The sequence below is a fragment of the Girardinichthys multiradiatus genome, chromosome 2 (genome assembly GCF_021462225.1).
Source record: "Girardinichthys multiradiatus isolate DD_20200921_A chromosome 2, DD_fGirMul_XY1, whole genome shotgun sequence".
NCBI classification, from domain to species: domain Eukaryota; kingdom Metazoa; phylum Chordata; class Actinopteri; order Cyprinodontiformes; family Goodeidae; genus Girardinichthys; species Girardinichthys multiradiatus.
The window spans coordinates 33,185,672-33,198,405 of record NC_061795.1 but is presented as its reverse complement, the minus strand read 5'-3'; the positions used below and the strand labels follow the sequence as shown (position 1 = coordinate 33,198,405).

At 39.9% G+C, this 12,734-nt stretch overlaps 1 protein-coding gene across 1 annotated transcript; it reads right to left on the bottom strand.

Annotated features, from left to right (window-relative positions):
- Positions 1-64: 64 nt before the first annotated feature.
- Positions 65-11,027, bottom strand: si:dkey-103i16.6 (uncharacterized protein LOC557125 homolog). Its single transcript, XM_047388812.1, has 9 exons — positions 10,786-11,027; positions 4,568-4,683; positions 4,223-4,445; positions 3,820-4,029; positions 3,354-3,586; positions 2,410-2,510; positions 2,166-2,327; positions 1,862-2,074; positions 65-446 (listed from the first exon to the last, which is right to left on the bottom strand). The coding sequence occupies exons 2-8, from the start codon at positions 4,575-4,577 to the stop codon at positions 1,871-1,873; spliced, it is 1,143 nt and encodes a 380-aa protein (XP_047244768.1). The 5' UTR covers positions 4,578-4,683; positions 10,786-11,027; the 3' UTR covers positions 65-446; positions 1,862-1,870.
- Positions 11,028-12,734: the final 1,707 nt, after the last annotated feature.

The window sequence follows — 12,734 nt, the reverse complement described above, 5'->3', positions numbered from 1 at the left end:
TAGTCTTTGTAAGCAAGAGAGTTTGTCTAAAGATAATCTTTATTAAATATTGAATAGTCCATTATTGAATTAAACAACTTTATTAGCCTCAGACATAAACACTAGTGTTCTAGATGGAAACTAGATTAAACATTTTATATTTACATATAAACAAAATAAACACCACGTTGACTTTATGACAGCTGGGAAGTCAAACAAGCTGCATATTTACAGAACAGTTGGGCTGAGGAGGAATTAAATAATCCTGGAACTTTGAAGTATTATAAACTGAAGTGTTATTTGCTTGCTCTTGATGAGGCAGAGCTTTTGCTGTCCGTCTCAGAGTCGCTGTCCTCGCTGCAACTTCCTTGAGCTCCTGGTCTTGACCTGGATGTTCCTGACATGTCTTCAGTCTCTGATGATGGTCCGTTCTGGGGCGAAGTGCCGGTTACCGCCGCAGGGACGCTCTGTAAAGAGGACTTCATTCAAATACGGGTGCATCTCGGTTGATCAGATTATTGTTAAAAAGGTAATTTATTTCAGCAATTCAATTAAGAAGTGAAACTCATAGATTCATTAAACTGATATTTTAAAGATTAATACAGCTAGCCTAAATAAAGTATGTACATGTATTTGCAGTTTTTGTACTCAATACTTGGTTGGGGCTCCTTTTGCATGAATTTCTGCATCAGTGAAGTGTGGAGGTGATCAGCCTGTGGTTCTGCTGGTGTTTGAAAGAACCTTGCAGTCTTCAGCTGGTCTTTATTCTTTAGCGTTCAGCTCGGACAAGCACAGTAACACCATGGTGAGCAAAGCAGGCATTGATACTTTTGGCAGTGTGGGCAGGGGCCAAGTCCTGCTGGAGTTTGTCAGCAAACAGAAGCATGAATTCTTCTGAAATATCTTTGTAGACAGCTGGGCTGACTGGACTTGATAAACATGATGGACCAACACCAGCAGATGACATGTCCCCTCAAATCAACACAAACGGTGGAAACTTCACACTGAACCTCAAGTGGCTTGGATTCTGAGCATCTCCACTGTTCCTTGAGACGTTGGGACCTTGATTTCCAAATTTACACATTTACTTTCTTCTTAAAAGAGGACTTTGGATCCACAGCAACAGTCCAGTTCTACTCTTCCCCAAGTAGGAAGCATTGGACATTGTAATGGGTTCAGGAGGGTCCTAACACAAGGAACACAACAGTTTTAGCTCTTGAGTACGTCTTTGCGTGGCGGCCCTTGTAACACCGACTCCAGCAACAGTCCACACCTTGTGAATCTCTACCAAACTATTGAATGGGCTTTGCTGCACGATCCTCACTCAGCTGCAGATATCCCTGCTGCTTCTAAACCTTTTTATACCACTTTTTCCTTCCACTCAACTTTCCACCAATGTGTTTTATTGTTCACTTTTCTTAAAAACACAATTTTGGGCTTTTATTTGCCATAATTATCAAAGTTAAAAGAAATAAAGTTTAAAGTATATCACACTGTAATGAATCTATATAAAAGCTGTGTTTCGGGCACGGCGCTGATGGTTTAGGGGTTAAGCGCGTGACCATATACAGAGGCTACAGTCCTCGAAGCGGCCGTCCCGGGTTCGAGTCCTGGACCCGGCGACATTTGCCGAATGTCTCCCCCTCTCTCTACCCCTCTTTCCTGTCTGCCTACTGTCAAAAAAATAAAGGCCAATAGTGCTGAAAAAATATCTTTAAAAGTTATGTTTCATTTTTAAAATTCAGTCTATGAAAGAAAAACTTTTTCATAATGGTCTAATTTACTGAGATGCACCTGTACAAAGAAAGTATTTAAAAATATAGCAACAGCAAGAAATCTCAAGAGTTTGTCGGCAGCCTTTGTGTCCTGAAGTGGAACTCACCAACTTTTCTCAACTCCTCATCAGTTCTTTGATTTCACCGCTCCAGCCAAGAACTTCTGCAAACCTCCTGACCGAGTCTGCCAGATCACCCAGCTCCATGTAGTCTCCTCTCCGCAGTGGGACCCTCTCAAAGGGGCCCACAGCATGCCGGTTCAGGAGGAGACGTGGCACATTGGAGCGCACCGTATTTACCAGACTAGCAAAAGGCTCGATCTAAAAACATAAATATTTGTTAAGGATGAGATGCTACAGGGTCGTGATTTTGGTTTCATTAAACAAAACAAATAAAATTGTTGAAGCTCACCTTTAAAGAGGTCCCCATAATGATGAGTAGGTCTGCTTTGGGGAAGTCTTCTGTGTGGAGGAAATATTTCTGCGGGAGGTCTTCTCCAAAGAACACAACATCAGGTTTGACAGTAGCGGCACAGAATGAGCAGGTGGGAATGTTGTCATTCATTATAGCAACCTGAGAAACACACGAGAAAAAACATGGATCCACAAGACCTAAATAATCAGCGAACAGTGTTTGCTGGTCGTGTTCGACATACTTTAGCCTCTTCAGCAGGATATGGAGTGTAGCACAGGTGGCAGGAAGCTGTGGCAAAGCTACCGTGGGCCTCCACGAGCTTGTCATCAGGGATACCGCACACTGTGGGGGAGGGTAACAAATAAGTCAATCCATTCTGAGACAAAAGCTGAAATTCAAGTCGAGAGGTAGGAAAAAGCCCCACAATTCTAATTAAAATCTTCCACTGGAGCTGGAAACTATCATTAGTTTTACTGAGAAAATAATTATTGTATTGTTGAATCTGAATAGCAAATAAAACGTAAAGTTCCCACAAGGTGATGAGATATCAAAACTTTTCATGTTTCCACTGATTAAACTCCATATCTCTGAGCCGCTTTAATAGTTTCAATTAATTCACGACTAACTTAAATATGAAACTATTCAGGTAATTGTATATATTTCAGTTTTAAAACATTAACTTTTAATAACATTAATAATGTCTTGTCGTCCATACATTTATTTATTAATACATTTCCTATTTTATTTAAATAGTCACATATATAAACATTATTTATATATTGTTCCATTATTAAAATAACTGACGATTATATAGAAGTGTATTTTATTTATTTTGCATTTTATTTACCTAATTGCATAAAAATATCTATTTAAACGACGTATTTATTTTAGCTCTTATGGGCTTTGATAAAGTGTCGATACTTGAAATTAGTTACGTAATGTTTGTTACCAGGCTTCCTGTACATTTATATTGTCAGACGTTTACAGACTCAGATTTTCTGACTATTCGGTCCATTTATGTCATTTTGTAAAGAAAGAAAGATTAAAATGAAGGAAGGATGGGAGGGAGAATTTTGAATGTTGGGCTAACAGATTGACAGAAAATTATTATACCACAAACAAAGTCTATGGCAGCGTATGGACCCTGTAGCGCACATTTAGATGTTTCTGTATGTTCTAACTCACATTTCTCCAGCCCATCGATGTTCTGGGTGTACAGTCGGAGCAGCAGACCTTTGTGGTGGAGCATGCGGATGAAGTAGTGTATGTAGTTGGGACGGTGAGAGCCCGGATACAGAGACTTGGCCAAGGAGAAGAAAGGCTGGGGGTCGTTGGAGAAGTAGTCGATGTTGAAAATGGCCTCAGGGTAAGGGATGTTATACTTCTCCATGTTGGCATAGAGCCCTGTTCCTGGAGTCCTGGAAACAACACAGTGCACTCATCTTGGCACGTTTTCTTTGGGAAGTGGTCTGAAGCAACCAAATAAAAAATGAACTCTAAAAAGACAGGCTTTTATAGCTCCACAGTTTCTATTATCAATTTAGATCTCAGACTATGATGAAAAAGACCACCCTGACTAGGTGTAAAGTCATAAATCCAAAACAGGGCATAAAACTGAAGTTGTTTAGAGAGCACAGGCACAGATACAGACCGGAAGTCTGGGATGCCGCTGGGCGTGCTGATTCCTGCTCCTGCCACCACCAGCACGTTTTTACAGCGTCCGAGTTTCACAAGCCGGGCCGCCGAGGCAAGACCGCCCCGGGGGGAGGACTTTGCAGGGAATGAATATGGGAAAATCTGATCAGATGTGGACTGACAGGCCTGCACTGGATTTCTGCCAGCTTGGGACATCTTTCCTTTACTGCAGAGAAAAAAGGTCCTACTGTAATTTGCAGAAATATTGATAGCATCTTGCTGGATAGCACCTATTTTTGTAGTGCGTCATGCATAAATCAAAACTAAATAAAAGGAGAATAAAGCCAATATTAGTTGCCCTTTAAGCCGTTCTATTAGTTCTACTTTTAATGCATCTGGCTGCAGTTACACGTCTTCACCTTGCAGTGTCCTGTCCGCTCACAATCATCAGGCTGAGGTCCTGAGCGAGAGCCGAGTCAGTTTGCTTCCTTCGTTGCTTTCCATATGGGCCCTGCCCCGAGTCCTGAGGATCTGCAGGGATGGGATGCCTAGCCCGGGAGCTGGTGCTGCGAGTTATCCTGGTGATTGAAGCCTGGGACACCTTTTTATCCCTGCTGGGCCTGGACCTGTTCATTCCAACACCTGGTGCAGCATAAAGAACATAATGGGGAACTCTACTTTCTGTTCAGTCCATTTATACAACACCGATTCACAACAAATGTCATCTTAAGGCACTTTATAAGACAAATGGATTCAATTCTCACCCACTTTCATGAAATCCAATATGGCCCAATTGAATTCTGTTGCAATAAGATCTCAATCTGTTTTATCCAGGAAAGATACACAGCTAAACAAGTAAGAACCGACCCAGAGGTACTTTCTTTAGGAAAGAATAAACAGAGGGTACATCAACAAGTTAATAGCAGCAATAGCTCTGTTGTTTGCTTCGTCCAGGAGAGAAGAACAGCTTCACACTATAGAACAGAGCAAGAAGTTATTTCTAAATGAAAGAAAAAATATATATACACAGTTAATGCACACAATAGCTCTGTCAATTGATCTTTTTATCAAAGAGACAGAGCTACACAAAAGTGCTAAGCCAGGAGTACTTTCTATGGAATAAAAACAAAGAGTACACAAGTTAATGGCAGCAACAGCCCTGTTGATTGCTTCATCTGGAAGAGAAATGCAGCTTAACAAATGAGCACTGAGTCAGGAGTACCCACTGTGTAAAATAAAAACCAAGCAGGCACAAAGTAAATGGCAGCACTATTTATTTCAATGGCAAAGAGACACAGCTAAGGACAGATCCAGGAGTGCTTTGTATGAGAAAAAACAAAAAACAAGGCAGGAACAGTAAAGATTGTTTTTCCAGGCTTTTTGATCAACTTTGATCATCTTAATAACCCATTAGAAACAATCTGTTGTCTCTTCCTCATCCTCCATGTCCTGTATTTAAAAAGCTGTTACACTGAAATCATCCCGACATCCTTTTCTCTCAAGTCTCTTTACACAGGAGGAAGCTGAAATGTTTTTAAACTGTCAACAGCTGAACAAAAGCTAATGGCTGCAATATATCTAGCCACCCCCCCTCTCCCATTCTCTCCATAGCAGCTATGCTAATACAGTCCACAGCTGTGGCAGCTTTACTGTTCAGGGAAAGCAGAGCGTAGAGCTGAGAGGTGAAGGGGGAGTGCAAGTTAGAAACAGGGGTGGGATGAGGAAAAAGAAAAGTGGATAAGAGTCAACAAACCCAGCTGGGTGAGGGGAAAAAAAAGGTGCACCCTAACAGCCCCCCAATCACACTGAGAAAACCAGTGGAGGGTGGCAGAGGAGATAAATGATATGTAGGCAAGCTTCAATAAGAACGGAGCCGAAGGAGGAGGGTGAAGGTTCACCTAAAACTATTCCAGGCCTTTAAAGAAAGTGCCAAGTTGGAATGACTCTGAGGAATCGGGCAGAGACGGCGAAGAAATGGACAAAAGTGCTGCAACAAATAAAGGTTTCATGAAACAAACTTCCCTCTTCCCTCTACATCCACCTCAAAGGAGACGAGACTCCTCTAAAAGTAAAAATAAACCCTTATATTTCAGAAAATACTTTGACAGTACCACCAGGAGGTATTCACCAGGTTCACATCTCTTCACTTTCTCACATTACCGACTTATCCTAAACAGGCTTTAGTACAGAGTACAAAAAATATCCTAAACTGAAAAAAATGACAAGGTGGATGGCATATATATGTAGAAACCAAGAAATGAAGTCAAAGGAACTATCTGTAGACCGCCGAGACTGGGTTTCGTCAAAGCACAATCCAGTCTCAGAACGGGAAGCACAGAAAAAGTTTTGGCAGCAGCGATCGTCCCAAAAAGACTTCTGGAATCCCCAGAACCCTCCCTGGATCTGACCATTGGGCCGAACCGAGTAATCAGGGAAGACGGGTCTTGGTCATAAAGGTGACCAAAAACCCAATGATCACTCAGGCAACGCGCCAGTGTTCTTTGAGGAGACAGTACCAGAAGATCAACCAGTGGCCAGACAGAAGCAACTCATTAACAGACACATGGCAGCCTACTTGAATTTTGCCAAAACCCACCATGGACACGGTCAGATCTGATGAAACTAAGAAATTCTTCGGCCTAAACTCTACGTTCAGGCCAAAAAAACAAAACAGCCACTGTCCACCACCATCTAAAACCATCCATACTTAGAAGCATGGTGGTGGCAGCATACTGCTGGGGGAAAGTCGAAGGTGATGATTCGTCTTGAAGTATGACAATGTCCTGAAGCACACAATCACGAAATCAAAGTGGACTGCAAACTTGTTTGAGTTGTGTGGACCAGTCAGAGCCTGGACTCAAACCCATTCAAAGGTCTTTGGAAAGACCCCAAAATGGCCGTCTACCCACTCTTTCCATTCAACCTGCCTGAGCTTGTGAAGATCTACAGGTTTGCCAAGCTTGTAGAGACATACCCAACAAGACCTGAGGCAGGGATCGCTGCCAAAGATTTCACTAAATATTATTCCCTGGGAAATAAAACTATTTCAGAATAGGTCAGTAATGTAATAAAATCTGCCCAAAGTGAAGATATGTGAAAACTCCGGGTTTTCAAACAGAAGCATGCTAGAACAACCTAACTTCATTGTCTCAAACACATTTTTAGGAAGTTACTGATTGAGCTTGAAACAGATAAATCATTGGTTTGAGACGCAAAACAGAAAACCATCTCAATTCACCTCTTTTATTTAAGGTCCTCAAACCCTTTACTCCCTTAAGACTGAAGCTCCCACATTACTAGAGCCCCCCCCCCCTCCACACACACACACACACACACAAACATCCTACAGAACTATTAAAACAGTAGGAGGGTGAGGGTCTCTGCTTTTGTCTGGTCTCCTCTCAAAAAGACACTGCTGAGTACAGGCAATAAATCACAGGCCCAGTTATTAAGGTTTCTCACAGATGGTGCGGGTTGACGTCACTCAGCGACTCAACATGACTGTTACCCACTCGAAGTTGGATAAGTTGAATTTCTTTACTTACACAAAATGCACGGGAGCTTAAAGTAATTTTTTTGATTAAATTGTTCTAAGCGTCTGAAATGTTCCCATTTTGTCAGATAAAGCCTTAAATGTGCTGCAGATGCTGTTATTATTCTGTAATGACTAATAAATCCTTGTATAAATGACAAAGGGCATTAAAAGGATTTAGAAGCCCCCCCCCTCCTTGCTTGCCCTTTCACACCACTTGCTCTCACAGATCTCCCAGATTGAAAATCTGCGTGTCCCATAACTGGACCACCAGGATAGCGGCTGCTCATATGAGGGGATACAGTTATCTAATTAAGAACGTCTCACAACACTTGGGAACACCTCAGTGATCACCTTCAAACCCCGACTGATAATCCTTCAAAATGCTGGAGGCTGAGACGAAAGGCCAACGCCGGCCAGTAAAAGTGGGCAACAAGCTGGTGTTAAAGCAAAGACACGGTCGATGGGGTGAAACCAATGTATCCACAACAACCGGAGAAAGCTTTCAGGAAATACTGCCGTGTTTAAAACAACCTAAAAGGCACAAATATACTCAAGAGTATAATTATTATTACTTTTTATGGAGATAAAAATATAGATGCACCGATCAGGCTTTTCCAACCAACACCGATTCGCAGCCTTCCTTTGTAAAGTATATAATAAATACAAAATTATTCCTGTGAACTTTGATGTATTTTAACGAAAGAATGTGCTGCAAGTTTTTTGATAGAGATTGCGGTTTGGAACAGAAATGAAAGGATTACAAAATTATTTCAATTTTTGCATCAATAACAGATGTCCCTGAACTTTATCAGATTTGTATTAAACTCAAAACAAAGTTCAAAGAATACGATGTTTGTTGATGCCTACACAACAAGAATGGGTTTTCAGTTCTGATGTTTTTAATGAAAAGAAAGAGAGAAATGAAAGAATGCTAAATTGATGGCTGGATGGATGGCCAGATTGGTTCATTATTTTTATTTACTTTCCTACATTTTTGTGTTGCATAAATTCAAAATGATGCTGTTCACTTTATAAAGTGCTGATCATTCATATTATTACTTTTTAGGATGATCTCAATGTAACTTCACTCATTAGCCTCTACTTTCTGTGAATTGCTGCTGGAATTTAACATTTAATAGAATTAACAGTTAAAAGTGGACCTGGAGTCTGTGGGCTGCAGCTCAACTACATCTTAAAGCAGATCTGGCTCAGTTTAATGAGGTGCCTTTTCTGCAGCCACCCCAGCATTTAACCCTCCACTCACAGAGGAGTTGAGGACGGTCAACTTTGATCTCCGCCGTACCCCCAGCTCAGGGGGACAACGACCAGCAGCCCGGTCGCCATGGAAAGCTCTTCATTACTTTGCTGAAGAGGCAACAGCTCTGTGTTCTCCCTCCCCACCTGCTCACTAATGACATATCATTCTGTGTAGCATCTTTGTTGGTCTCTCCATTGACACAAAGCGGCGAGTCCTAATTTGTGTTAGGATGTTGTTTGCTCACACAGAGGAAGGTGGGTGGTGGGGTTAAACTGGCCCAGTGGGTCGATGGCTAAGTAATGACTCTTGTTGCCCCTCAAAAGACACACTAGCACTTAATTAATAACATATCAGACAGTGATGCTAAGAGTATAAGAGAAGAAACCTTTTTTAAACTCAACCCAACTTAAAGCACTATTTAACAGTAACAGAAAATATATTTTTTAATTGAAAAAGAACCAACTGTCAGAAAACACTGACTATATAAACCACAGTTTTAATATTTAATCTGACAATTTCTGCATTGGCATGAAATAATCATCCAGTCAATCTTGTTGCAGAAGATAAAAAATAAAAGTCATGCTTACAATGATGATATTCTCTGAAAACCTGCTCATACTTTTACAATTTACAAACATATGTGAGGAAAACAAACACCCCCACAAAATTGGATTATGAATAAAATGTCAACAAGTAGTTGAGTTTATATCACATAAAATAATCATCAATCTTGTTTCAATATGATAAATGTGTCAAATGCTTCCAAGTACTGAATAAAAGCAGGACTGCACAGTGGTGCAGATGATACCATCATTGCCTTACGGCAAGAAGGTCCTGGGTACAAATCCCAGACTGGGGTATCTCTGTTATTGTTCTTCCTGTGCATGCAGATGTCCCAAAGATCGCTGGAGATTGGCACCAGCTGCCCCACCACCCTGCATGGACAAGCAAGTATAGACCATGGTTGCAAACATGCCCAGTGTCTGCAGAGAATTTACTCTTACTAATCCCACAATGACACCTGCTGGTACTTTAAAATCATTACGCAAAAATGGTTCCATCCTGGGAGGAAGCCAACAACCCACATAAAATAATTCAAATAAATAAATAGGACCAATTAACAACTGCATACCGTATTACACAGTGAATTATTAGATTGTTAGCTATAACTGTGTTGGGAAATTATTGTTGTAATAGCATTCCTTATTTAAATTCCTTCAGCCAGTCATTGTAGGTGGTGATGGCCAGGGCCAGGAAGGAAAAACAGAATGGCAAAATAAAGATGGGAGGAAGGATGCAAAGAAGGAAAGAAAGAAAAGAATTAGGGAATGTTACAAAATGAAGCAAGGAAGGAAGAAAAGAACAAAAAACACAAGGAAGGAGGGACAGAGGGAGTGAAGAATTGAGGCACAAGGAAAATTGAAAGGAAGACAACAAAGGATAAGAGGAAGTAAGAGAGGAAGGACACAACGAAGGATAGAAGGATGGAAGGAAAGATAACTTTTAGATCTTACAATATAAAATAAATACTGGAAAAACAACAATTATCCATACTGGTTCTATCTTATTCCATACTCATCCAGACCTGGAATATATTGAAATTAAATCCCATAGTTTTTCAAACTGTGTGGGAACCCTGCCTAGATTACCTTTATTCCACAGATTAATTTATGTTTGTCTGTGAAGATTCATGCATTGTGTTGCTCCATTTTGTTTTCCAACCAAGTATTATTGGAAGGTTCAGTTCAGACCTATTGTGCTTTAAGACACTTTAAATGGTACAAATGCTGTCTCCTTTTCACACCTTTGTCCTCAGCACGTCAGAGATGTCTATTGACAATTCTGCAAACACAAAGCTTTAAAGTATAAAAAATAAGGGCAAAATGTTTTTGCTTGTCCCTATAGCAACGTGTGTGGGCAACTTCAAGTGATTAAATATCCCCAAATATAAAAAAAAAAATCTGCATAGTTATGGTTGAACATGAATAAGAAAATCTTAATCAGATAAAAAAAATTTAATCAATCATCTGATTGACAATAACGGTTTGTGTTGCAGTAAGAAAATTATATTGAATGCAATATGTCGCCTTGATTGCTTGGTAAATTGGTGCTGCAACACTTTTCCGCCGTCGTGAAAATTGCGAACAGAACCAATCAAAGCGGTCTTTTTCGATGTTGTCAGGAGTTACCTGCCTGTCTCCAAGACTGCACGACGACAGATGCAGGCAGACTGGGCTTCAGTCTGAATGTTGTAACAACCGAACAGAAACTCGCTGAGCGGCTCCTGAGGTGCTCCGTTACCTGCAGCAGAACCACAACCTGCCAACAGAACCACAAAACCGGGTTTATTTCTATATAATTAGTGTCTCTTCCTCTCAGCCACACGCAGAAAATCTGGATGAAGTTTTACAAAAACGACGTATCACTCCGTTGCTTATTCCGGGGACTAAATAAATCATCATGAACGAATACAGGCGGGAAACGGGGATGGAGTCACGTGACGCAGTGTTTCCGCTTTTGACACCAGATTTTAGGCGCTATTGTTCATGCATACTATTCTGCTAATAAGGGTGCAAAAATGTATTTACTCGAGTCGTTCTAGTCTGACGACCGGCTTCTGTTTTATCTTGTTAAACTTGTTTATAATAAATAAATAACAACAACCTAATAAATACAACGATCAGCTGCGATTCCTGCACGTTATAAACTACATTTCTATACAGAATAGATGTATTATGTAAATAAAAATATATAAAAAAATCTGTGCACTATGTTGTAGATGTACATTTTTCACATTCTATTATTCTTATGAACTGTATATCATTTGTAGACTTATTTTTTACAACCTATAGCAAAACTTGCTATTTCACAAATTAATAGCAAGTAAACATGGGAGTTTACCTCAAAGGTTCTTTAAAGTTAATGCCATGAAAGTTCAGGGAATATTCCACTAACGTTCTCCAACATTTACATCTTGAACGTTTGGGCCCCTCATGAAGGTTCCCTGAAGGTCAACCTTTGGAAAGGTTCCCTGATGGTTCTCTGAATTTCACAAAGTGAACATTGTAGATAACCTTCAGGGAAACCTTTTAGAGAGGATGCTCTTTCAAGGAACCTATAGGGAATGTTTCTCAGTGGTTCACTTAAGCGTAAAGCTGTAGCTAACCTTCAGGGAACCATAAGGGAATGTTTGTTAATGGTTCTCTAAAGTTTACAACCTAAAAGCTGTAGAGAACTTTGAGGGAACTTTTATGGAATGTTCTCTGACAGTTCTTTGATGTTTATTGTGAAAGTTGAAGATAACTTTTCAAAATCCTTCAGCAAATCTTCCCTAATGGATCTCTATAGTTAACATTATGTAGCTCCCTCCGTCATAAAACCCCATATTGATGTTCCCTGAAGTCTGTCCTAAGGTTACATCCTGGAAGTTAAAGATGACCTTTAGGGAATGTTCCCTGACGGTTTTCTAATATGTATATCATGAAAGTTGTAGGAAACCTTTAACCCTATAATGCTAAACATAATTTTTAAACACATTATGTAACGATGATTAAAGGTTATGAAATATGTGTTTTGCTGGAGACAATCGGAAACCTTGCTGCTAGTGAAATTTGTATCTTATGGCACCCTGACATATATTTGTTAAGCAAAAAAATACCTGAAAAATATAGTGTAATACATTTGCTTCAGATGATCTGATAAAATACTGAAAAATATAGTCAGAAAGTCATGATCAATCTAAAACCTCTGTTCAAGTAGAAAAGCAAAATAAAGCTTTAGCTTAATAACCAATAAAGGTTTTTATTTGAAATTCTGAATTGAATAACAATTTGTGATAAAAGTCTTTTATTTAGATATAGATATATTAGTTTGGACATAAACAGAATCCTATAATACCATATTATCATTCAGATACCATAATTTCCAGTTTCTATCATTTTGTAAAACCAAATGCAGGTCTCAGATTAAAAACACAGGGAATTTAAAAGTGTTTGACAGATCTCAGTCGGGGACTGAGTCCAACAACAGCCTATCACAGCGACTTTTTTCCCGTGGAAAAATATAAAACTCATCTGCTTCTAAGAGACGATCTTGACTTTGAGGTTACAAAAACACATTGGTCGTCACTTCCTCCCCG

Excerpts from the sequence above, each read along its gene's own strand:
- si:dkey-103i16.6 (XM_047388812.1), bottom strand. Across the intron at positions 4,030-4,222 it reads AGCGGACAGGACACTGCAAG|TAAAGGAAAGATGTCCCAAG; the intron begins GTGAAGACGTGT and ends TTTTCTCTGCAG. Across the intron at positions 2,328-2,409 it reads ATCCTGCTGAAGAGGCTAAA|GTTGCTATAATGAATGACAA; the intron begins GTATGTCGAACA and ends TGTGTTTCTCAG.